Source organism: Oncorhynchus keta, chromosome 28 (genome assembly GCF_023373465.1).
Source record: "Oncorhynchus keta strain PuntledgeMale-10-30-2019 chromosome 28, Oket_V2, whole genome shotgun sequence".
Classification (NCBI taxonomy): Eukaryota; Metazoa; Chordata; class Actinopteri; order Salmoniformes; family Salmonidae; genus Oncorhynchus; species Oncorhynchus keta.
In genome coordinates, this window is record NC_068448.1 from 37,080,817 (window position 1) to 37,103,604 (window position 22,788).

General features: G+C 43.5%; 2 protein-coding genes across 6 annotated transcripts in view; one reads left to right on the forward strand and one right to left on the reverse strand.

Moving 5' to 3' along the window:
- Nucleotides 1–215: 215 nt before the first annotated feature.
- wrap73 (WD repeat containing, antisense to TP73) overlaps nt 216–22,788 on the reverse strand; it is a 63,217-nt gene continuing 40,644 nt past the window's right edge. For all 4 annotated transcript variants that reach the window (XM_052482931.1, XM_035741006.2, XM_035741005.2 and 1 more), the window contains exons 2-13: nt 22,466–22,561; nt 17,040–17,192; nt 16,489–16,605; nt 10,325–10,397; nt 9,601–9,704; nt 6,103–6,189; nt 5,887–6,021; nt 4,863–4,940; nt 2,137–2,242; nt 1,552–1,677; nt 1,137–1,328; nt 216–744 (exon numbers count right to left, since the gene is read on the reverse strand). In XM_052482931.1, the coding sequence (XP_052338891.1) occupies nt 611–744; nt 1,137–1,328; nt 1,552–1,677; nt 2,137–2,242; nt 4,863–4,940; nt 5,887–6,021; nt 6,103–6,189; nt 9,601–9,704; nt 10,325–10,397; nt 16,489–16,605; nt 17,040–17,192; nt 22,466–22,534 (1,374 nt within the window). In that variant the 5' untranslated portion in view covers nt 22,535–22,561 and the 3' untranslated portion in view covers nt 216–610. The remainder of the gene's footprint in view (nt 745–1,136; nt 1,329–1,551; nt 1,678–2,136; nt 2,243–4,862; nt 4,941–5,886; nt 6,022–6,102; nt 6,190–9,600; nt 9,705–10,324; nt 10,398–16,488; nt 16,606–17,039; nt 17,193–22,465; nt 22,562–22,788) is intronic.
- tp73 (tumor protein p73) overlaps nt 16,480–22,788 on the forward strand; it is a 44,982-nt gene continuing 38,673 nt past the window's right edge. The window contains exon 1 of one of the 2 annotated variants that reach the window (XM_052482926.1): nt 16,480–16,733. In XM_052482926.1, the coding sequence (XP_052338886.1) occupies nt 16,702–16,733 (32 nt within the window). In that variant the 5' untranslated portion in view covers nt 16,480–16,701. The remainder of the gene's footprint in view (nt 16,734–22,788) is intronic. The other variant, XM_035741000.2, reaches the window with a different exon arrangement.

Consider the following 22,788-nt stretch of genomic DNA (forward strand, 5'->3'; position numbering starts at 1 on the left):
TGAATCGAGCCCCAAAGCTTTTTGGTTTTTAACAATACAGCCAGCCACATCAGTACTCCCCCTAATCTGTGCCTGAGGAACTCAGCACTACGTTTTCACCCTTTTCCATTCTCGTCCACCGCAGAACATTCCAACTGTTTGAGGCCTTCGGAGTGATTGAATGTAGACCGGAATGGTTAGACACAGTTGCTGTCTGAATCAAACTTCTTAACGGGTATTATTAGCAAACTTTATTACAAAATAATTGTTACCTCTAGACTTTACATTTTTACAAACACAATACTTAAAATAATTAAATGACAGAGACTTGACAAATGCACTTTGTAAACATCTCTTAAATACTACAGGAACTTGGACCTCAACTACACCTGCCCTATATTGTGATCCTCCCCTAAATAAGTTGAACGTTACCTGCAGGGATGGCTGACACTGACCAGTGCAAGTACACATGACCACAGTTTAATGGCCATAGAGTTGACTGTCAGAGCAGCACTTTGGAATTCTTCTGGTCATGTGCAGACCACAGCCCTATTGAGTATGGGCTCAGACAGTCTTTGGAGTACTAATCTTAATGCTCTGGCCCCCATAGGAGAGAGTACGTGGGGTTCTCTCACTTGACGTCGTTGTCCTCCTCCTCCTCCTCTTCCCCGACCTCCATGTAGCACAGACACAGTTGCTCTTTCCCCAACAGAATCAAGGAGTCTCCACTGCAGTGCCAAGTCACTGACTGCACCTGGAAACCACCTAGGAAAGAGGGACACACGAGGCGTTAAGGACCTCCACCTACTGCTCACATATGCCAAGCTGAAGTGTCCCTACCAGTGTACTGTTCCTCCATTTCAGTGTTGCCCCATACCTCTTTGAGTACCCCCAGCTCTTCCACTCAGTTGTTCTAGCAGAGTACTTGATTTAACTTGGTTTGGGAAACAGTCCTATTTCTATTACTGTGGAGTTTGCAGTGACCTGATGAATATCCATTTGGAATGTAAATATTGTTAACCAATAAAAGTACACAGAGAATTTGACTGTGCTTGACTACTTCTTTTACAGTTTTATTACAACCCATGATAAGTGATGTGTGTTTGACTTCACATGCTATGAGGTTTGTGGTGACGGCCGTGTCAGAGCTACAGTACCTTCAGCAGGGACCTGGACAGAGACGCAGCCTGCGGGGGACCAGAGGTAGAGCTTGGCGTTGCTGGTGCAGAGGGCCAGACGGGGCCGACGGGGGTCCCACTGGAAGCAGCGCACGGCCGACGTCTGCTCCAGAACAGCCAAGAGCCCCAGCCTCTGCATGTCCCATACCCACACCACGCAGGCCATGTTGTCTATAGGGATAGACACACAAACCCTAGTCAGCACCATCATTGCCACCATACAATTAAATGGGACTAGTAATTCTGTGACAGCCACCAAATGCTATACAAACTATTCAGAAAATGATTGACATCATCTAACCCTGGTTGGTAAAGGGTCATTTTGTGTGTGTGGTCTGCAGGGTTTACACCCATGGCTAGTATAGCAACGTTACAGTGTGAATCTGTCCCTTACCATTCTTTGTGGCCAGGTAGCGGTTGTCCGAGCTGAATGCCATGGAGGAGACCCCGACTTTAGGGTTGGCACGGTCAAGGTCAGGTTTGACCACAGGTACCTGGACTGGCAATGGGCAGATCTCATCTACAACCGAGGGATGCGCCACAGAAGCAGGATCAATAAGTCAGACAATTTTGACAGTGATATAGACTCTGTGATAAAACCTTATTTTCCTGTGTACTAATAAAAATTATGCTGAATATGGGTTATTATACCATCTCAATTTCATCTATTCCAAATGGAATATTTTCTTAGGCTATAATTCTTTTCATAAGGTTGGGGTTTAATGAAGAGTTATAGCTAAGAATGTTGCATATTTAATTAAATATACACTCCTGTTGGCTAATATCCACTGCCAGGTGTGGCGTGATGTGGTGGGCTTACATTTGCTCTGTGTGTTGAAGAGGGTGCTGCCCATAGTGATGTGGTGTGCTTACATTTGCTCTGTGTGTTGAAGAGGGTGCTGCCCATAGTGATGGTGTGCTTACACATTTGCTCTGTGTGTTGAAGAGGGTGCTGCCCATAGTGATGTGGTGTGCTTACATTTGCTCTGTGTGTTGAAGAGGGTGCTGCCCATAGTGATGTGTTGCTGAATGGACAGGTCTGCACTCCCCACCACCGGCTTCCTCTCCACCTCCTTGTAGACCACCTGACAACACAAGCTCCAGTTAGTCACCTGGCATGGTCAACACTTCCTCAGCAACACCCAAGCATTAAAGTGCCCAGTTAGGTAAATAATGGTCCTTTCGCAGCACTTGCTCACAATTAAAAGCATTGCGTTTCAAGCAATGACATAAAGCAGTAGAGGCAGACATGAAATGGAGTGTGAGTATTGTAGCAGAGGGGACAGTGATACAGTCCCAAAATCATTTGCATGGCAGAAAGTAAATACAACTTCCAAAATACAACGGGACAGCCGAGTGCTGAAGCACGTAGTGTGTTAAAATCATCTGTCCTCGGTGAAAGCCACAATACCTTATTGATGTCACTCACCTGTTAAATCCACTTCAGAGTAGGTGAAGGGGAGACAGGTTAAAGAAGGATTTTTAAGCCTCGAGACAATTCAGACATGGATTTTGCCTGTGTGTGCGTCATTCAGAGAGTGAATAGGCAAGACTATTTTTTAAGTGCCTTTGAACGTGATATGGTAGGTGAAAGGCGCCCTGGTTTGTGTCAAGAACTGCAACGCTGCTGGGTTTTTCATGTTCATGTTTTTCAAGTTGTTTCCCAACATGTATTCAACTTGACACATCCCTTCAGCCGTGGTATATTGCCATATATCACAAACCCCCGAGGTGCCTTATTGCTACATAAACTGGTTACCAACGTAATTAGAGCAGTAAAAATAAACATTTTGCATTACCCGTGGTATACAGTCTGATATACCACAGCTTTAAGCCAAATCAGCAATCAGGGCTCAAACCCCCCCAGTTTATAAATCTATTTAACTGCAACTGGTCTTGCTTGTGAGCAGTTCAATCAACAAACATATTAGTGGAGATCAAGAAGAAGAATGGAGGAAGGACAGGGGGGGGACAGAGGGTTAAGAACAATTGACGAAGAGTAGTAGAGTGTAAGGGCATACTAGTGAAAGTAGTATGGACCCCTTAACCCCTACCCCTCAGCACGTTAGGTCGTCACATACAGTGGGGCAAAAAAGTATTTAGTCAGCCACCAATTGTGCAAGTTCTCCCACTTAAAAAAGATGAGGCCTGTAATTTTCATCATAGGTACACTTCAACTATGACAGACAAAATGAGAAAAAGAAATCCAGAAAAATCACATTGTCGGATTTTTAATGAATTTATTTGCAAATTATGGTGGAAAATAAGTATTTGGTCAATAACAAAAGTTTGTCAATACTTTGTTATATACCCTTTGTTGGCAATGACAGAGGTCAAACGTTTTCTGTAAGTCTTCACAAGGTTTTCACACACTGTTGCTGGTATTTTGGCCCATTCCTCCATGCAGATCTCCTCTAGAGCAGTGATGTTTTGGGGCTGTTGCTGGGCAACACGGACTTTCAACTCCCTCCACAGATTTTCTATGGGGTTGAGATCTGGAGACTGGCTAGGCCACTCCAGGACCTTGAAATGCTTCTTACGAAGCCACTCCTTCGTTGCCCGGGCGGTGTGTTTGGGATCATTGTCATGCTGAAAGACCCAGCCACGTTTCATCTTCAATGCCCTTGATGATGGAAGGAGGTTTTCACTCAAAATCTCACGATACATGGCCCCATTCATTCTTTCCTTGACAAGGATCAGTCGTCCTGGTCCCTTTGCAGAAAAACAGCCCCAAAGCATGATGTTTCCACCCCCATGCTTCACAGTAGGTATGGTGTTCTTTGGATGCAACTCAGCATTCTTTGTCCTCCAAACACGACGAGTTGAGTTTTTACCAAAAAGTTATATTTTGGTTTCATCTGACCATATGACATTCTCCCAATCTTCTTCTGGATCATTAAAATGCTCTCTAGCAAACTTCAGACGGGCCTGGACATGTACTGGCTTAAGCAGGGGGACACGTCTGGCACTGCAGGATTTAAGTCCCTGGCGGCGTAGTGTGTTACTGATGGTAGGCTTTGTTACTTTGGTCCCAGCTCTCTGCAGGTCATTCACTAGGTCCCCCCATGTGGTTCTGGGATTTTTGCTCACCGTTCTTGTGATCATTTTGACCCCACGGGGTGAGATCTTGCGTGGAGCCCCGGATCGAGGGAGATTATCAGTGGTCTTGTATGTCTTCCATTTCCTAATAATTGCTCCCACATTTGATTTCTTCAAACCAAGCTGCTTACCTATTGCAGATTCAGTCTTACCAGCCTGGTGCAGGGCTACAATTTTGTTTCTGGTGTCCTTTGACAGCTCTTTGGTCTTTTAGAGTTTGGAGTGTGACTGTTTGAGGTTGTGGACAGGTGTATTTTATACTGATAATACGTTCAAACAGGTGCCATTAATACAGGTAACGAGTGGAGGACAGAGGAGCCTCTTAAAGAAGAAGTTACAGGTCTGTGAGAGCCGGAAATCTTGCTTGTTTGTAGGTGACCAAATACTTATTTAACACCATAATTTGCAAATAAATTCATAAAAAATCCTACAATGTGATTTTCAGGATTCTTTTTCCTCATTTTGTCTGTCATAGTTGAAGTGTACCTATGATGAAAATTACAGGCCTCATATTTTTTAAGTGGGAGAACTTGCACAATTGGTGGCTGACTAAATACTTTTTTGCCCCACTATAACTGACATGTACTCATTGGAAAGAGTACTCACAGCTTTAGTATTGTTGATGGTGGCTGGGTGGTCAAACTCAGTCACTTTCTTCCAGGTGATGTGGTTTAGGATCCGGACCTGATCAAAACCATCAGGTAAGCCCACATCAGTCACACCACCAACCCCATGTCCCTATAGTCTAAAATAGCTTCAACTCATTATATTATTTTCTACATGACTATGGGACGATATTCCAGACACAAAATGCATTCTCCATGGAAAGTGCTTTCATTACAGGACTACGCCTAATCTGTGTCTGGGAAACCAGCCCCAAATGTTTGGAATGTGACTTGACCGATAGTAGATACGAGTTTCTTTTCAGGAACCACATCAATATAATCTGCACCTGCATTAATTTTGCCAGCTATTTTAGATTTAGTCTTAAAATATATTTCAGTTATCAGTCACATAGTCAGTGCATTTTATCCAATACATAACTACAACTTTCTGCTTCCCTTGTGTGCAGATAGCCTTGTCCAACTAAGCCCACTATCCCCTCGTATACTTTAGCTGTCAACATTGCTATTGTGGCAGATTTTAGCCAATACCAGGAATAATAAACCATATGGCTATAAAGCCTTGGCTACAGGTTCAACAATTCAGAGCTCTGATTTTCTCCCCATCATAACTGCCAGAGGGGGGTAAATAAGTGATTTCCCTGAAAAGGGGACAAGACAAACTTTCCAACAATGCCAGAAGTACTATGTCAGAAAAAAGCAAATCGCATTTGTGGAACCGCAAGAATGGCAACATAGATGAATTACAGCACATATGAATGACCATTAGGCTCATGTGGAATTCTCATGTAGTTACATTTTCAACAACTAAAATGAAGTAATTTGTAATGTCCCCCCCCCCAGGGCATTTCTCGTTATAGTCACTCGCTTTCATCAAGAAAAATAGGCCATTGACCAAATTAAATTATTGTTGAAGAAATTAACACAGATCTGCACAGGTTGCACAGAATGCGTGTATCTGGAAGCCACCGTAAGCCTATAGAAAGAGAAGGAGACAGAGCGCAGACCTTTCCATCATAGCTGCCGATGGCCAGGAACTGGCTGCTGGGACTCCAGGCCAGAGACTTGATGCCCAGCGACCACTCATACGCACTGAAGGTGGACAGCAGCCGGCCGTCCAGCGAATACAGCAGCACCTTGTACTGGGGAGAGAGCACACACACACACTCTCTCAGGGTTCCCACTTCGTCAACATATTGTCAACTAATTTTACAATGGCTTACCTCCAAACAGCTGTCCCATACAGCCAGAACACAGCCGTTAGGAGACCACTCCACCCCCGCCAAGTCCTGGGTCTCTGTTTCAAAGTGCTTTGAAAGGTAGACAGGGGAGGACAAACAAGAGGATACAGACAATTAGCAGAAAAAAGACAGGGACAAACTGCGCATCTGTACAGGTGCATCGGTTGTTTGTGGGTCCCACTTTACAATGTGTCAAAATGTACAAAACATTAGGAACATGAGCTCTTTCCATGACAGAATGACCAGGTGAAAGCTTTGATCCCTTATTGATGTCACTTGTTAAATTCACTTCAAATCAATGTAGATGAAGGGGAGGAGACCGTTTTAAAGGATTTTAAGCCTTGAGACATGGATTGTGGATGTGTGCCATTCAGGGGGTGAATGGGCAAGAAAAGATTTAAGCGAACTGGGTATGGCAGTAGGTTCCAGGGCGCACCAGTTTGCGTGTCAAGAAATGCAACGTTGCTGGGTTTTTCACACTCAGTTTCCAGCGTGCAAGAATGGTCCACCACACAAAGGACACCCAGCAAACTTGACAGAACTGTGGGAAGAATTGGAGTTATCATGGGCCAGCATCCCTGTGGAACGCTTGACACCTTGTCAAGTCCATGCCCCGATGAATTGAAAGCGTTCCTAATGTTTTGTAAACTCAGCAAAAAAAGAAACGTCCTCACTGTCAACTGCGTTTGTTTTCAGCTAACTTAACGTGTAAATATTTGTATGAACATAAGTTCAACAACTGAGACAAACTGAACAAGTTCCACAGACATGTGACTAACAGAAATGGAATAATGTACTGCTGTAAATCTCCTCCTCATGGACTGCACCAGATTTGCTCCAAGGCACCTGCAAGTTCCCAGACATTTCTGGGGGGGAATGGCCCTAGCCCCCACCCTCCGATCCAACAGGTCCCAGACGTGCTCAATGGGATTGAGATCCGGGCTCGTCGCTGGCCATGGCAGAACACTGACATTCCTGTCTTGCAGGAAATCAGCCATACTGCTCGTTCTGTGCGTGGTGGCATTGTTATGCTGGAGGTTCATGTCAGGATGAGCCTGCAGGAAGGGTACCACATGAGGGAGGAGGATGTCTTTCCTGTAACGCATATCGTTGAGACTGCTTGCAATGACAACAAGCTCAGTCCGATGATGCTGTGACACACCGCCACAGACCATGACGGACCCTCCACCTCCAAATTGATTCCGCTCCATAGTACAGGCCTTGGTGTAACGCTAATTCCTTCGACGATAAACACAAATCCGGCCATCACCTCTGGTGAGACAAAACAGTGACGAGTCAGTGAAGAGCACTTTTTGGAAGTCCTGTCTGGTCCAGCGACGGTGGGTTTGTGCCCATAGGCGACGTTGTTGCCAGTCATGTCTGGTGAGGACCTGCCTTACAACAGGCCTACAACCCCTCAGTCCAGCCTCTCTAAGCCTATTGCGGACAGTCTGAGCACTGATGGAGGGATTGTGCGTTCCTGGTGCAACTCGGGCAGTTGTTGTTGCCATCCTGTACCTGTCCTGCAGGTGTGATGTTCCGATCCTGAGCAGGTGTTGTTACACGTGGTTTGCCAATGCGAGGACGATCAGCTGTCCATCCCGTATCCCTGTCTTAGGCATCTCACAGTATGGACATTGCAATTTATTGCCCTGGCCACATCTGCAGTCCTCATTTTATTATTTTTATTTCACCTTTATTTAACCAGGTAGGCAAGTTGAGAACAAGTTCTCATTTACAATTGCGACCTGGCCAAGATAAAGCAAAGCAGTTCGACACATACAACGACACAGAGTTACACATGGAGTAAAACAAACATACAGTCAATAATACAGTATAAACGATGTGAGCAAATGAGGTGAGAGAAGGGAGGTAAAGGCAAAAAAAAGGCCATGGTGGCAAAGTAAATACAATATAGCAAGTAAAACACTGGAATGGTTGATTTGCAGTGGAAGAATGTGCAGGGTAGAAATAAAAATAATTGGGCGCAAAGGAGCAAAATAAATAAATAAGATAGGGAAAGAGGTAGTTGTTTGGGCTAAATTATAGTTGGGCTATGTACAGGTGCAGTAATCTGTGAGCTTCTCTGACAGTTGGTGCTTAAAAGTAGTGAGGGAGATAAGTGTTTCCAGTTTCAGGAGATTTTTGTAGTTTGTTCCAGTCATTGGCAGCAGAGAACTGGAAGGAGAGGCGGCCAAAGAAAGAATTGGTTTTGGGGGAGACCAGAGAGATATACCTGCTGGAGCGCATGCTACAGGTGGGTGATACTATGGTGACCAGCGAGCTGAGATAAGGGGGACTTTACCTAGCAGGGTCTTGTAGATGACATGGAGTCATTTTGTAAATGACATCACCGAAGTCAAGGATTGGTAGAATGGTCAGTTTTACAAGGGTATGTTTGGCAGCATGAGTGAAGGATGCTTTGTTGCGAAATAGGAAGTCAATTTTAGGTTTAACTTTGGATTGGAGATGTTTGATGTGGGTCTGGAAGGAGAGTTTACAGTCTAACCAGACGCCTAGGTATTTGTAGTTGTCCACGTATTCTAAGTCAGAGCCGTCCAGGGTAGTGATGTTGGACAGGCGGGCAGGTGCAGGCAGCCATCGGTTGAAGAGCATGCATTTAGTTTTACTTGTATTTAAGAGCATTTGGAGACCACGAAAGGAGAGTTGTATGGCATTAAATCTTGCCTGGAGGGTTGTTAACACAGTGACCAAAGAAGGGCCAGAAGTATACAGAATGGTGTCGTCTGCGTAGAGGTGGATCAGAGACTCACCAGCAGCAAGAGCGACATCATTGATGTATACAGCGAAGAGAGTCGGTCCAAGAATTGAACCCTGTGGCATAGACTGCCAGAGGTCCGGACAGCAGACCCTCCGATTTGACACACTGAACTCTATCAGAGAACAAGTTGGTAAACCAGGCGAGGCAATCATTTGAGAAACCAAGGTTGTAGAGTCTGCCGATGAGGATGTGGTGATTGACAGAGTCGAAAGCCTTGGCCAGATCCATGAATACGGCTGCACAGTAATGTTTCTTATCGATGGTGGTTAAGATATCAATTAGGACCTTGAGCGTGGCTGAGGTGCACCCATGACCAGCTCTCATGCATCCTTGCAGCATGCCTGAGGCACATTCACGCAGATGAGCAGAGACCCTGGGCATCTTTCTTATGGTGGTTTTCAGAGAGAGTATAAAGGCCTCTTTAGTGTCCTAAGTTTTCATAACTGTGACCTTAATTGCCTACTGTCTGTAAGCTGTTAGTGTCTTAACGACCGTTCCACAGGTGCACGTTCATTAATTGTTTATGGTTCATTGAACAAGCATGGGAAACAGTGTTTAAACCCTTTACAATGAAGATCTGTGAAGTTATTTGGATTTTTACGAATTATCTTTGAAAGTTTGAGTTTATCAAACTAAAATGTAAATCCACAAACTTTTTTTGGGACACTCCCGTGGTGGGAGCTCTGAGTGGCACTCACCCTCAGTAGGTGCCAGTCGTCACACACAAACACGCTAACGTAGTCTCTGCAGTCGCGGCGCTCCGCTAGGGCCATGTAGCAGCCGTCCCTGCTGAAGTCTATCCCTGGAACCACAGACCAGGGGGGAAACAATGCACAGGAAACGCTATTTAACATAGTCAAAATCTTTCCCCACACACAAGCACACCTGACTCAACTACTCATCATCTAGTCCTTGTACAAAGACAATGTTGGGATAGAGGACAATTTGCAGATGCAAAAGTGATATGCTTTAGACCTACATTATGTTCATCTAGGTGACACGTGTCCAAAATGATTTGTGGTAATTTGTCGTCATGTTAACCTATAGCGTTGCTGTGGTGTACAGCACAGTCTATCGAGTGTAACTATCAAGAGGCCTTCAGCGGCAAGTGGTTGGCATTGCTGGATTATTTATACGGTGGATCCAACGGTGCTTGGGTCACGTGGTGGTGGTGTGTGAACCTTTGGGTAGTGGTTGGAGCCCAAGACAATAACTCCACTGGCTGCTGACAAACAGGTTATGGCGAGCATGCACCATTTTACTGAAGAGGGCTCCAGCTGTCAGCAGATGGCCCATAGGCCCTAAGGTCAAGGGACAGGGAGGGACGCGATTCACCAGCCCATGTGTCAAGCCAGTCAGTGTGGCCCTGTCCCCAAGTCCTCTCGCTGAAAAACACATACATACACACACTCACGTACTTACCCTTCTGACATGCCTTGGGGTACTTGATGTAAGATACGGCTTTGGTGCACAAGGACCAGACGGTAACCCTCAGCTGTCCAAAAAAAAAAAAAGAAACAAAAATGTAACAAACTACACCTCATCTCCCAGTGAAAGGTTATTTAGCACAGGGCAATAGCCTACAAAGACTCATCCGTCCAAAAACAGACATCTTTGATCCGCGATGAATTATTTTGAATGTCTAGGCCCATTTAATAAAGCAAACCGCGTCGCCGTTTGCACCCCATGCCCGCTCTTCATTGGCAACATGGCCTCTTCCTCTGTAAGAGGAGCTGGATGGAGGCTTTAATGTGGTAAGTGTGGAGCTCAGAGCAGGGCGTCAACAACAGCCGCCTATTAATAAGAGCTCAGTCAACTCTTCGACTAATGAGACCGCTGAGAGCTCCTCGCTATCCCTGCCACTCCGTCCGTTTAGGTTTTATACCAAACGCAGCAGTCACCCCGTTCGGCTTCAACACAGCCCCTGGGGGACTCCGTGTCTGTCTGCGGAAGAGATCCACGAGGGTCTTCGTGATGGATAAGACTAAGAAGAGCGGTTGTGCTGAATGGTTAAACCACTCACAAGGGAAAGTTCTAAATCTAAAACACTACAATAATGAAATCTCTAGCCTATCCATTAATAACAGCAGTTAAGTACAAGTACGGTTACCAGCAGAACTGGACAATAGAAACAAGGCCAATGCCAGCCTGTCTACCCGTAAAGATTCACGTCACCCCTGTCCCCCAAAATCTTCCGAGATGAGCTTTACACGTCGCAGCACACAACCAGCAGGCGGACAGTAACACGCTGCATCTAGCCTTCCAAGAACCAAGACCAGCATGTGACAGGTCCTGAACTCTTAGTTTCTTCCTCGTTTAGTTGTGATCAGAAAAACAAAGGTGTTCATGTGAAAACATTGAAACTACATATGCTTTGTTAAAAATAACATAACTAGGTCTATACTGTAAGATGCACAATATAGTATTTTGTTTTCAGCCTAGAGCGAGCCCAGTTATTGTTACTCCTAAAAGTAAAAGCCAGAACAGTAGTCATTCTACACCATCCAAATGACATTACGACTATGTAGCCTACCACCACAAGCATGTTATGGGTGCAAAATGAAAGGCCTACATATTTTCTTTTACAACCTAGTAAGCCAATATAAATGTGCATGCATACACTTCTCCGCACCCTGTCTTATCATACTTTGAATACTAAGCCTGTGCAAATGCTGGACTAAACTAGTCTCGGTGATCAGCCAAGACTGTTATGTGGCTTCATAACAATAAATAAGCTTGAGACAGAAGTGACAAAGTCGAGGGTCGTCAATTCAAGTGTGAACTGTAATCAAGACCCTCAGCCTCTGTGCGGCCTTGGTAGGCGGCGGCTTATATGGTGTGCATGTCAGAACTCACAACGACACTCCCAAAATTCCAATTAAAACTTTATTCAGGGTGCTCCCTTTGCCTACACTTACCTTCCTGTAAGAGAAGTGCAAACATCAAAAAAACTACACACTTTAAATAGATCTAGCATGGCATGCTTTCCCTGATTTTCTAACTAGGGCTCACTTTCTCACTCAGGGGAGGAAGGCATTCAGGCAGGAGTCTGTCTGACCCACTGGCTGTTGCTTCCCTGGGTAAGGGTCTAACTGACCAGGGCATGCTCCTGAGGTACCAAGACATCCAGCTGTGGCCTGTCATTACACCCACACGCACGCCCCCCACAGATCCATGGAAACCACCATCAACACAGCTCAACACAGTTCTTCTTGGATAACTTGTACCCCACCACATTGACATGGGGGGCCTGGGTTGGGAGATTGTCTGGGGGGGTGTAACTTTAAACTGGGAAGAGGGAGGGAGCGGCACATATGTAAAATAGGTGAGAAATGCTTCTCTGTGTTGCCTGGCATGCCAGTCTGGGGCACTGAAGCTGGTAAAACTACACCTTGGAAGCAAACTGGGAGCAGTAGACTGGCGTTTCAGTCTAGGACAGAGACAAGATGGTCCAAGAGCAAATAAAGGCGCTTCTGTTTATCCATCACACACACAAATAATGCTTTGTATTGGCCTTCACAGCATGATCATCAGCTTTAGGCTTCTTTTATAGGAAGTTTGTTACAGTGCATTGAGAAAGTATTCAGACCCCTTGACTTTTTCCACATTTTGTTTACATTACAGCCTTATTCTAAAATTGATTAAATAGTCAGACCCCCTCAATCTACACACAATACCCCATAATGACAAAGCAAAAACTTTTATGTTGCACATTTATTAAAAATAAAACTGAAATATCACATTTACAAAAGTATTCAGACAGTTTAGTCAGTACTTTGTTAAAGCACCTTTTTGGTGGCGATTACAGCCTCAAGTCTTCTTGGGAATGACGCTACAAGCTTGGCACACCTGTATTTGGAGTTTCTCCCATTCTTCTCTGCAGATCCTCTCAAGCTCTGTTAGGTTGGATGGGGAGCGTCGATGCACAGCTATTTTTAGGTCTCCCCAGAGATGTTCGAACGGCTGGGCCACTCAAGGACATTCAGAGACTTGTCCCGAAGCCACTTCTGCGTTGTCTTGGCTGTGTGCTTAGAGTCGTTGTCCCGTTGGAAGGTGAACCGTCGCCCCAGTTTGAGGTCCTGAGCGCTCTGGAGCAGGATCTCTGTACTTTGCGCCGTTCAGATTTCCCTAAATTCTGACTAGTCCCCCAGTCCCTGCATCTGAAAAACATCCCCACAGCATGCTGCCACCACCATGCTTCACTGTCGGGATGGTACCAGGTTTCCTCCAGACCTGACACTTGGCATTCAGACCAAAGAGTTCAATCTTGGTTTCATCAGACCAGAGAATCTTGTTTCTCAAACTTCTTCAATTTAAGAGTGATAGAGGCCAGTGTTCTTGTGGACCTTCAATGCTGTAGAAATGTTTTGGTACCTTTCCCCAGATCTGTGCCTCAACACAGTCCTGTCTCGGAGCTCTACGGACAATTCCTTTGAACTCATGGTTTGGTTTTTGCTCTGACATGCACTGTCAACTGTGGGACCTTACATAGACAGGTGTGTGCCTTTCCAAATCATGTCCAATCAATTTAATTTACCACAGCTGGACTCCAATCAAGTTGTAGAAACATCTCAATGATGGTCAACGGAAGCAGGATGCACCGGAGCTCAATTTCAAGTCTCATAGCAAAGGGTCTGAATACTTACATAAATAAGGTACGTTTCTTTTTTTAATAAATTAGCAAAAACGTCAAAACTAGTTCTCTTTGTCATTATGCGGTAGTGTATAGATTGACGTGAAAAATGTATTTAATCCATTTTAGAATAAGGTTGTAACATAACAACGTGGAAAAAGGGGTCTACATACTTACCGAATGCACTGTATAAGCAGGGAGGCCATGTGTCGACGAGAAGACACATTTTACAGAGTTGTAGCAGAGGTGCCTGCTAGGGTGTTGTGCTGACTGGCAGGGTGGATGGAGGGCCTAAACCGTGGCTACCAGCTCACAACAGTACTGGTTCACTTCCCATTGGAGGAATTAATTTGACTTGGTTTCATTTATCCTGTTAAAGCTCTCCCACAGCCTTGTTCTAAACATAACCTCACAGGAGTTATGCCTCAAGCCCTCAACTTAACCCTAGAAAGAACAGGCCCACTGGGACAAGAAAGGCTACACTTGATAAACAGGACCAACTACACCGCAGAATCCCTGACAGCAAATCACAAATCCATCAGCTCCTCCTGTGGCAGCACTTTTTATATGCGAGAGAGAATTAGTGATGCTGCGACTCCTGCGAGGAATCTTTGCATAGGCCTATCTGTCAGCAATGGATAAGTCCATATGCATTCCCCATCAGAGACGGTCTCTCAACCCGATATAGACACATTTCTCCTGTTACAGCCTTATAATTCCCCCGTGGATTGGAGTGCGGTGTAGCCAGGCATCAGTCTGAATGACTGATTGTCGATTGTCAGAGTAAAGCTGTGACAGCTACTTGGGTTCACAGTTTCTCTGATAGCTAACGCTGCCAACATGCTACGCGCTATAGCGGGGATCCCGCGCCGCCGGCCAGGCACGCAGCTAACCTGATCTCAACAATGCTTAAACCATTAGAGGTATATAATGTTCGTGCCGGCCTTGAGTGGATGTCTTCCACACCGGTTTTACAGCTCGCTCAGCTGGTTTGTTGGATTAGCAGTGAATATGTGCAGCATAGTGCCATTGGAGAGAATCAGGAGTGGGAATTATGTATGGCTTTTTGATTCGAACATGCAATGAGGGTAAAAGTAATTCTACAAACACCTATTTGAATGACATCGGGCCTATCCATGAAGCTAGTCCTAATTACCAATGTTAAGTCACTTCTGAGTGTACGATAGGCAACCCACTCAGACAGCCAAGAGACTCCAGGATGTCCTGCTAACTTGTAAGAACATGGAGAATGCAATAGACTAATCAACTTTCCAATTGTCCTTTATGTACAGTAGCGATTGGCCGTAAGTTAAATCACATAATGAATGCAAGATATGGTGTAAGACAATTTTAGCATCAAAAAAACTGCTTGTTAACCATTTGTACATGGACAAAAAGCTCAAAGCACAATAAAGCAGTGCAAACTGTGGTGAGGGCTGGAGGTAAGATCAGATCTGGAGACTGGCTCACGCAGCGGCCTGCTGCTCCGGCGACTCTCCTACGCGAAATGGCATATCTACAGAGATGAGCGTAAATCCAAACCCTCGTCTAGCACCATCAGCTGTTAACTGACAAATTGCATCCATGTATCAAAACAGTCAGTGGGGAGAAAAGAAAACACACAGTCACACACACAGTGGGTTCAACACAGCAGCTGTCCCCTAACAAGTTAATATAGCATCTTGTTCATGAGCTCCCTACTGAAACTGAGCCCTGATACGAACACCCGTCTGGCACAGCCATAATGAAATCTTTGTGGAGGGGTGAAGGTGAGGTCAGCAGCACTGGGCAACGCGGGCGTCATCACCCCTAGACTTTTGGTAAACGGGCTTGGCACCCCAAATGTGAAAACATGGGATCTTGCATGAGTTCTGAGCCATACAAGGCAACAAACAGGGGGGGCTACTTGAACTTATCCAATAAGAAATGCACATTGTTGCAAAATGTATTTGTTTTACATCTTCCCCAAATCAACAACTGACAATTGTTCCCTTCTCAGAATTTAATGGAAAGAGCAGACAGACCCAGGAGCAGACAGACCTAGGGAGACTCCATTCTATTCCTGTGTTTGTTGAAGAAGCAGACAGACAAAGCAGAAATGTCAGACACTTGCACTCCCTGCTCCCTCTCAAACCTCCAGACACAGTTGTGCCTGGGCCCCGGCACCTGTCAGTGAGTCTTGGAGTCGGGTTCGGGCGTCAGGCGAGCCCCGCCATGGCACGGTGCCCAAGTCGTAACCCAAACAGGAGGGCGAGGACGAGTGCAGCCCACTCCCCCCTCTGATACCTAGGGACAAATATGCTCCCAACAAGCCAGACGACTGCACTTTCACCTACAGTCATTGCAGACGTGCAAAGCAAGCTGCGATGTCGTCACACCGACACTGGTTTGGTTCCAGCAAGCATGTTCATTCAAAGTCTAAACTAATCAGAAAGACGCTATAAATGTACTTTGCCATTTCTTATTAAGCAAAACTCACCACATTAAAAATGTCTAAGTGTGGCTGAATTTCCCAGCCTATTGGATGTGTGACAAAACACATTGGATGGATTGTCAACTTCCAAGAATATAACAAATATCTACAGCCCAATTCCGTTTCTCCCCTGTACACTTCCACCATGGATTTCAAAGGGAGGGAGTAGTGTACGGAACATGGTGAAAACCCACTTAAGCACAGACTTACACCAATCCAGTGCTTTTTAAATGCTTCAAAGGGAATGAACGAGTGCACACTTCGGGGAGGAGATATTAAATAGGACTCGGAAGTAACTTAATTTGTGTGTCGAGGATATGACAGAACACTAGCTGGAGTAACTGAAATCAGGCATACATTTGTCAGGTGGGGCAGGGTCTGGTGTCTGCTGTCTATTTTCAGGTCTCCTCCTTCATTATGGGCAGCAACAGTCGACACCAGACAAACACATAAACACACTCCTAGTGACTTCACACTTACATGGAACTCTGTGGTGTTGAGAATGTGACGTCCGTCTGGGCTCCAGCGCGAGGAGACTAGTCCTATCGAGCCCTCGTCAATCTTACAGTACCAGTCGGGCTGCTCTAGAGACCACACCTGAGAGGAGAGATTGTGAGAGAAGGACAACTACCTTTCCCTGAGCTCAACCTGTACTCAAACCTTTGACCACACCAAATCTGACCCAGAGACGAAATGAAAGACTGGAGATGGTTACCTCTGCAAAAGTAAGCTGTTCTTTTTGCACAGTGCATTTGATCTTAACACTGTCTCAAATGAGGGGTAATTTCCCTTTCATTACAAAATGGTCAGTAATAATCTACTTAAATTCCACTTTATCTGTGCAAGTTGTTGATTTATATTTGTACACTTTATTCCCAGTTTAATTTCCCACATTCTGTATATTTAAGCATCCATCAACAGTCTGAACAAGCTAATTCAGTACCAAAAAATAAAAATAAAATACACCAACTGTCATTATTGGACAAATGAGATAAAAACAATATGCACTAGCCTAATAGAGGAGCGCATACCTGCACTAGTCCCCTCTTGTACATGGCACAGAGGATGAAGAGCGAGTCAGAGGACCACTCCATGTGGACTATCTGGTCCAGGCAAGTGTAAAGGTGCAAGATCTGTAGGGTGTTCACGTCACGCACCACCAGCCTGTACTGCACACACGTGGCCTGGGGGGTGGGGGGCAGATGGAGAGAGACAGGAAGTGAGACAGTCGAGCAGAAAAAAGTTATGTTCCGGCACATCTGTGTACTTTTGGACTTGTTAACTCCTCGGTTGTAAGACCATGAACGTCTATCTGCCATGCCTGTTGTCGATGTTTAAAAGTGCATATTTGAGTGCATAAGTGGAGTACATACGGTGTGCATCATATTTGCACTGAAAACATTTATATGACTAGGGTACCTGCCATGCGGTGGCGGATTTAAATGCTACCAAATAAACCAAGATTCTCTGGTCTGATGAAACCAAGATTGAACACTTTGGCCTGAATGCCAAGTGTCACGTCTGCAGAAAACCTGGCACCATCCCTACATTGAAGCATGGTGGTGGCAGCATCATGCTGTGGGGATGTTTTTCAGTGGCAGGGACTGGGAGACTAGTCAGGATCGAGGAACGGAGCAAAGTACAGAGAGCTCCTTTATGAAAAGCGCTCTGGAGCAGGTTAGGACCTCAGACTGGGGGCGAAGGTTCACCTTCCAACAGGACAACGACCCTAAGCACACAGCCAAGACGACGCAGGAGTGACTTCGGGACAGGTCTCTGAATGTTCTTGAGTGGCCCACGGACGTGAACATCTCTGGAGAAACCTGAAAATAGATGTTCAGGGACACTCTGCATCCAACCTGACAGAGCTTGAGAGGATCTGCAGAGAATGGGAGAAACTCCCCAAATACAGGTGTGCCAAGCTTGTAGTGTCATACCGAGAAGACTCATGGCTATTATCGCTTCAACTAAGTACTGAGTAATGGGTCTGAATACTTACAGTACCAGTCAAAAGTTTGAATGGGTGCGAGTGTCCAGTGTTTCTTTTCTTTCTTTTTTTTCTTTCTTTTTTTTCTTTCTCCATTTTCTACATTGTAGAATAATAGTGAAGACATGGAAACTATGAAATAACACAAGGAGTAACCAAAAAAGGGTTAAACAAATCAAAATATATTTTAGATTTGAGATTATTCAAAGTAGCCACCCTTTACCTGACAGCTTTGCCCACTCTTGACATTATCTCAACCAGCTTGATGAGATATTCACCTGGAATGCATTTCAATTACTGGTGTGCCTTGTTAAAGTTACATTTGTGGAATTTCCTTCCTTCATAATGGGTTTGGGCCAATAAGTTGTGCTATGACAAGGTAGGGGTGGTATACAGAAGATAGCCCTATTTGGTAAAAGACCAAGTCCATATTATGGCAAGAACAGCTCAAATAAGCAGAGAAATGACAGTCCATTACTTTAAGACATGAAGGTCAGTCAATCCGGAAAATTGCAAGAACATTTAAAGTTTCTTCAAGTGCAGTCGGAAAAACCATGAAGCGTTATGATGAAACTGGCTCTCATGAGGACCACCACAGGAAAGTAAGACCCATAGTTACCTCTGCTTATCCTACAGAGGATAAGGTCATTAATGTTACCAGCCTCAGAAATTGCAGCACAAATAAATGCTTCACAGACAACTGTTCAGAGGAGACTACATGAATAAGGACATGGTCAAATTGCTGAAAAGAAACCACTCCTAAAAGGACACCAATAAGAAGAAGATTTAGAATTAGACCGGTGGAAATCTGTCCTTTGGTCTGATGAGTCCAAATTTGGGATCGGTTCCAACCGCCGTGACTGAGACGCAGAGAAGGTGAACTAATGATCTCTGCATGTGTGGTTCCCACCGTGAAGCATGGAGGAGGCGGTGTAATGGCGTGTGGGTGCTTTGCTGGTGACACTGTTGGTGTTTTATTTAGAATTCAAGGCACACTTAACCAGCATGGCTACCACAGCATTCTGCAGCGATACGCCATCCCCATTTGGTTTGCGCTTAGTGGGACTATCATTTGTTTTTCACCAGGACAATGACCCAACACACCTCCAGGCTGTGTAAGGTCTATTTGATGAACTGGCCTCCAGTAACCTCCACCCAATTGAGATGGTTTGGGATGAGTTGGACCGCAGAGTGAAGGAAAAGCAGCCAACAAGTGCCCAGCATATGTGGGAACTCCTTAAAGAGAGTTGGAAAAGCATTCCAGGTGAAGCTGGTTGAGAGAATGCCAAGAGGGTGCAAAGCTGTCATCAAGGAAAAGGGTGGCTACTTTTTTTGGTTAATACATGATTCCATATGTGTTATTTCATAGTTTTGATGTCTTCACTATTATTCTACAATGTAGAAAATAGTAAAAATAAAATCCCTTGAATGAGTAGGTGTCCACACTGGTACTGTACGTAAATGTGATATTTCCATTTTTATTTAATACATATAAAAATGTCTAAAAACCTGTTTTTGCTTTGTTATTATGGGTTAGTGTGTAGATTGATGATGGGGAAAAAAACTATTTCATCCATTTTAGAAGAAGGTTGTATCATAATGTGGGAAAAGTCAAGGGGTCTGAATACTTTCAGAAGGTAATTTATAGGCATGTTGCTACGGTGCTTCAGAAAGTTTTTTTTATTTTTTATACACATTCTGTTATGTTACAAAGTGGGATTAAAATTGATTTGTCTTTTGTCAATGATCCACAAACAATACTCTAATGTCAAAGTTGGGGACAAATTATACCTTTATTAATGAAAATGCTAATATATTGATTAAATAAGTATTCAACCATTAGTCAATAAATGTTACAATCACCTTCGGCAGCGATTACAGCTGCAAGTGTGTTTGGGTAAGTCTAAGAGCTGTGCATACCTGGATTGTACAATATTTGCCCATTCTTTTTTTTTTTTTTTTTTTTAATCTTCAAGCTCTGTATAGTTCATCTTTGATCATTGCTAGACACCCATTTTCATGTTTTGCCATAGATTCTCAAGCAGATTTAAGTCAAAACTGTAACTAGGCCAATCAGGAACATTCAATGTCATCTTGGAAAGCAACTCCAGTGTATAATTTGGCCTTGTGTTTTAGGTTATTGTCCTGCAGAAAGGTGAATTTGTCTCCCAGTATCTGTTAGAAAGCAGAATGAACCAGGTTCTCCTCTAGGATTGTGCCTGTGCTTAGATCTATTAAGTTTATTTTTTATCCTAAATAACTCCCTAGTCCTTGCCGATGACAAGCATACCCATAACATGATGCAGCCACCACTATGCTTGAAAATATGAAGAGTGGTACTCAGTGATGTCAGGACAAAACGTTCATTTCTTTGCAGTTTTACTTTAGTGTCTTATTGCAAACATGATTCATAAAGAGCACATGTTCAAATTAACAAAAAGGCAGAGGCCCCTGCCCCACCTCCATCACTCTGGAAACTTCTCTCAAATCTAAGGATCCGAATCACACGGGTCATTAACGATGTTTCCATCCACAGTTTGTATGCAAGTCATATGGTATAACAAAAAAAGCTGTGATCGAAACAGGAAGTTTCGTTACAATTGTATAAAAGCAGACAGATAATTTGTTTGTTCGACATGGTGGGATCTTTTGTGTCTGTAAAATGTATTATACGAGAAAGAGCAGTAGCCAAGACCTGAGTAGGCACATTCGCTATTTAACGCAACAGTTTGTGCCAAAAACAGGACAGTTGAAAATGCGATAACGCACTGAACTTTAGATTCTTATTCGGTACATGAAAACGTATGCGAAACAGTACATTGTGTGCACTACGTCATCACACTGATTTTTATCCACAACTAGTCCCTTTGGTAGAACATTTTGCTGCCATATAGCCAGTCTGCCTCCTGTTCAGACAATGTTTCCAATGATGAAGAAATGACATAAAATCGCTATTGATTGAGTGTCTTGCGACTTGATTGTTTGATATGCTGTGTAAGCTACATATAGCTTGCCTAAATAGCGGCATTTAACTCCTGAAAAAATAACATGAAATTGCTAGACCTCTATGTAATGCTTATGTTTGCAACAGCTTACGGTTACAATTAGCTACGTTTGATCGAACTGTTTTGTGTACAAGCGGCAGCAGAGTCACAGGGTGACTGAGCAATGAGCAGCAGCTGAAAGGAGGTAGGTAGACTAGTGGATCCTGCATGCCCAGAAATATCTGTATATTTAGCAACAGCAAGTCACTCCATAATAAAATATAAAAATAAAGTTTTCCTATCTCGAGGTTAAATAAAAAAAGACTATGGTAAGTGCCAAATCAAGTAACAGGGTTGACGATTTCATCTTAAATCAGCCATAGATCCCCTTGGATTTGGGGAATTGGAAGCTTATAGTGTGCAGGGAGGGACAATTGAATGCAAACATAATTTATAAAATTAAACTTAAAACATTTAGAGCCCATCTATAGGTAAGAGTTTTCCACAGCACAACAGAAAATGGCCAAAAAGATTAGAACCAGTTCTGACAATTAGATGTTTGAAAAAAATTACTCAAAGGAATATTTTCACCATATTAAAATGAAAGTTCATTTCACGTAACAGGGTTGGCTTTAAAATGAGGGACATGCATTATGTGATTAGATGAATCACTAATTACATTAAATAAATATTATAATTCATAAATTACTCAAAGCAACAAAATAACTATGGATTTACAATGATGGTGAAAGCTTGGAGACATTCTGGGGTTAAGTTAATTAAAATCTTCCTATAAGTAGCAGAGGGACATGTCAAAATGTAGAATTCTGGCACTTTAGCAATTCTTTATTCATACCATAAATCAGATTTATTGAATTGTCCATGTGGTCTACATTAAAGGGAACATAATTTAATATAACAAGCTTTTAAATTCTATATTGATGCTCAATTTCTACGTAAAATATTAAAGGGATGCAAAAGGAACTAATTTCATGGAACTCAGCAGCCTTCAATTAATAAATCATTATTGGCAGCCTGTATACAGTATGTATCCGTTTTCAGTTTAATTTTGTGTACAATCTTAATCATTACATTATCTACATTGTTTACCATATATGCAGTCACTTGAACTATACATTCATATACATACTATGTCAATTGAGCTGTGCTTCCCGCACATTGGCTAACAGGGCTATCTGCATTGTGTCCCGCCACCTACCAACCCCTCTTTTACGCTATTGCTACTCTGTTCATCATATATGCATAGTCACTTTAAACATATCTACATAATACCTCAATCAGCCTGACTAACCAGTGTATGTATGTATATATATATATATATATATATATGTCTTTTTACTGTTGTTTTATTTCTTTACTTACCTATTGTTCACCTAATACCTTTTTCTGCACTATTGGTTAGAGCCTGTAAGCATTAAACTTTGATTTGATTACTAAGTGTATATTGAAACAAATGATTGCTTACCAAATATTTTCCATCTGGTGAAACTCTGCACAGTTGGTTAGACTGTTTGAAGACCTCAGAGAAGTTCATCCCTGAACTTAACAAAATGACTGGTCACTGTAGAAAGGGGACACGATCATGTGATTAGTCAACAGTATACAACTCAAAAAAAGCTAGCTACTCGCGGTGTTAACCTAGTCTTGAGATATTTGGTCAATAATAACCACAAGGTGGCGACTGAGACCGTGAATGTATTTCAAGACAAAAACCATATGGCTTCTTTGGAAGTTAAGACTAACTGTACAGTACTACTGTAGCTAACGTTTGCTAAAAATAAAGAAACC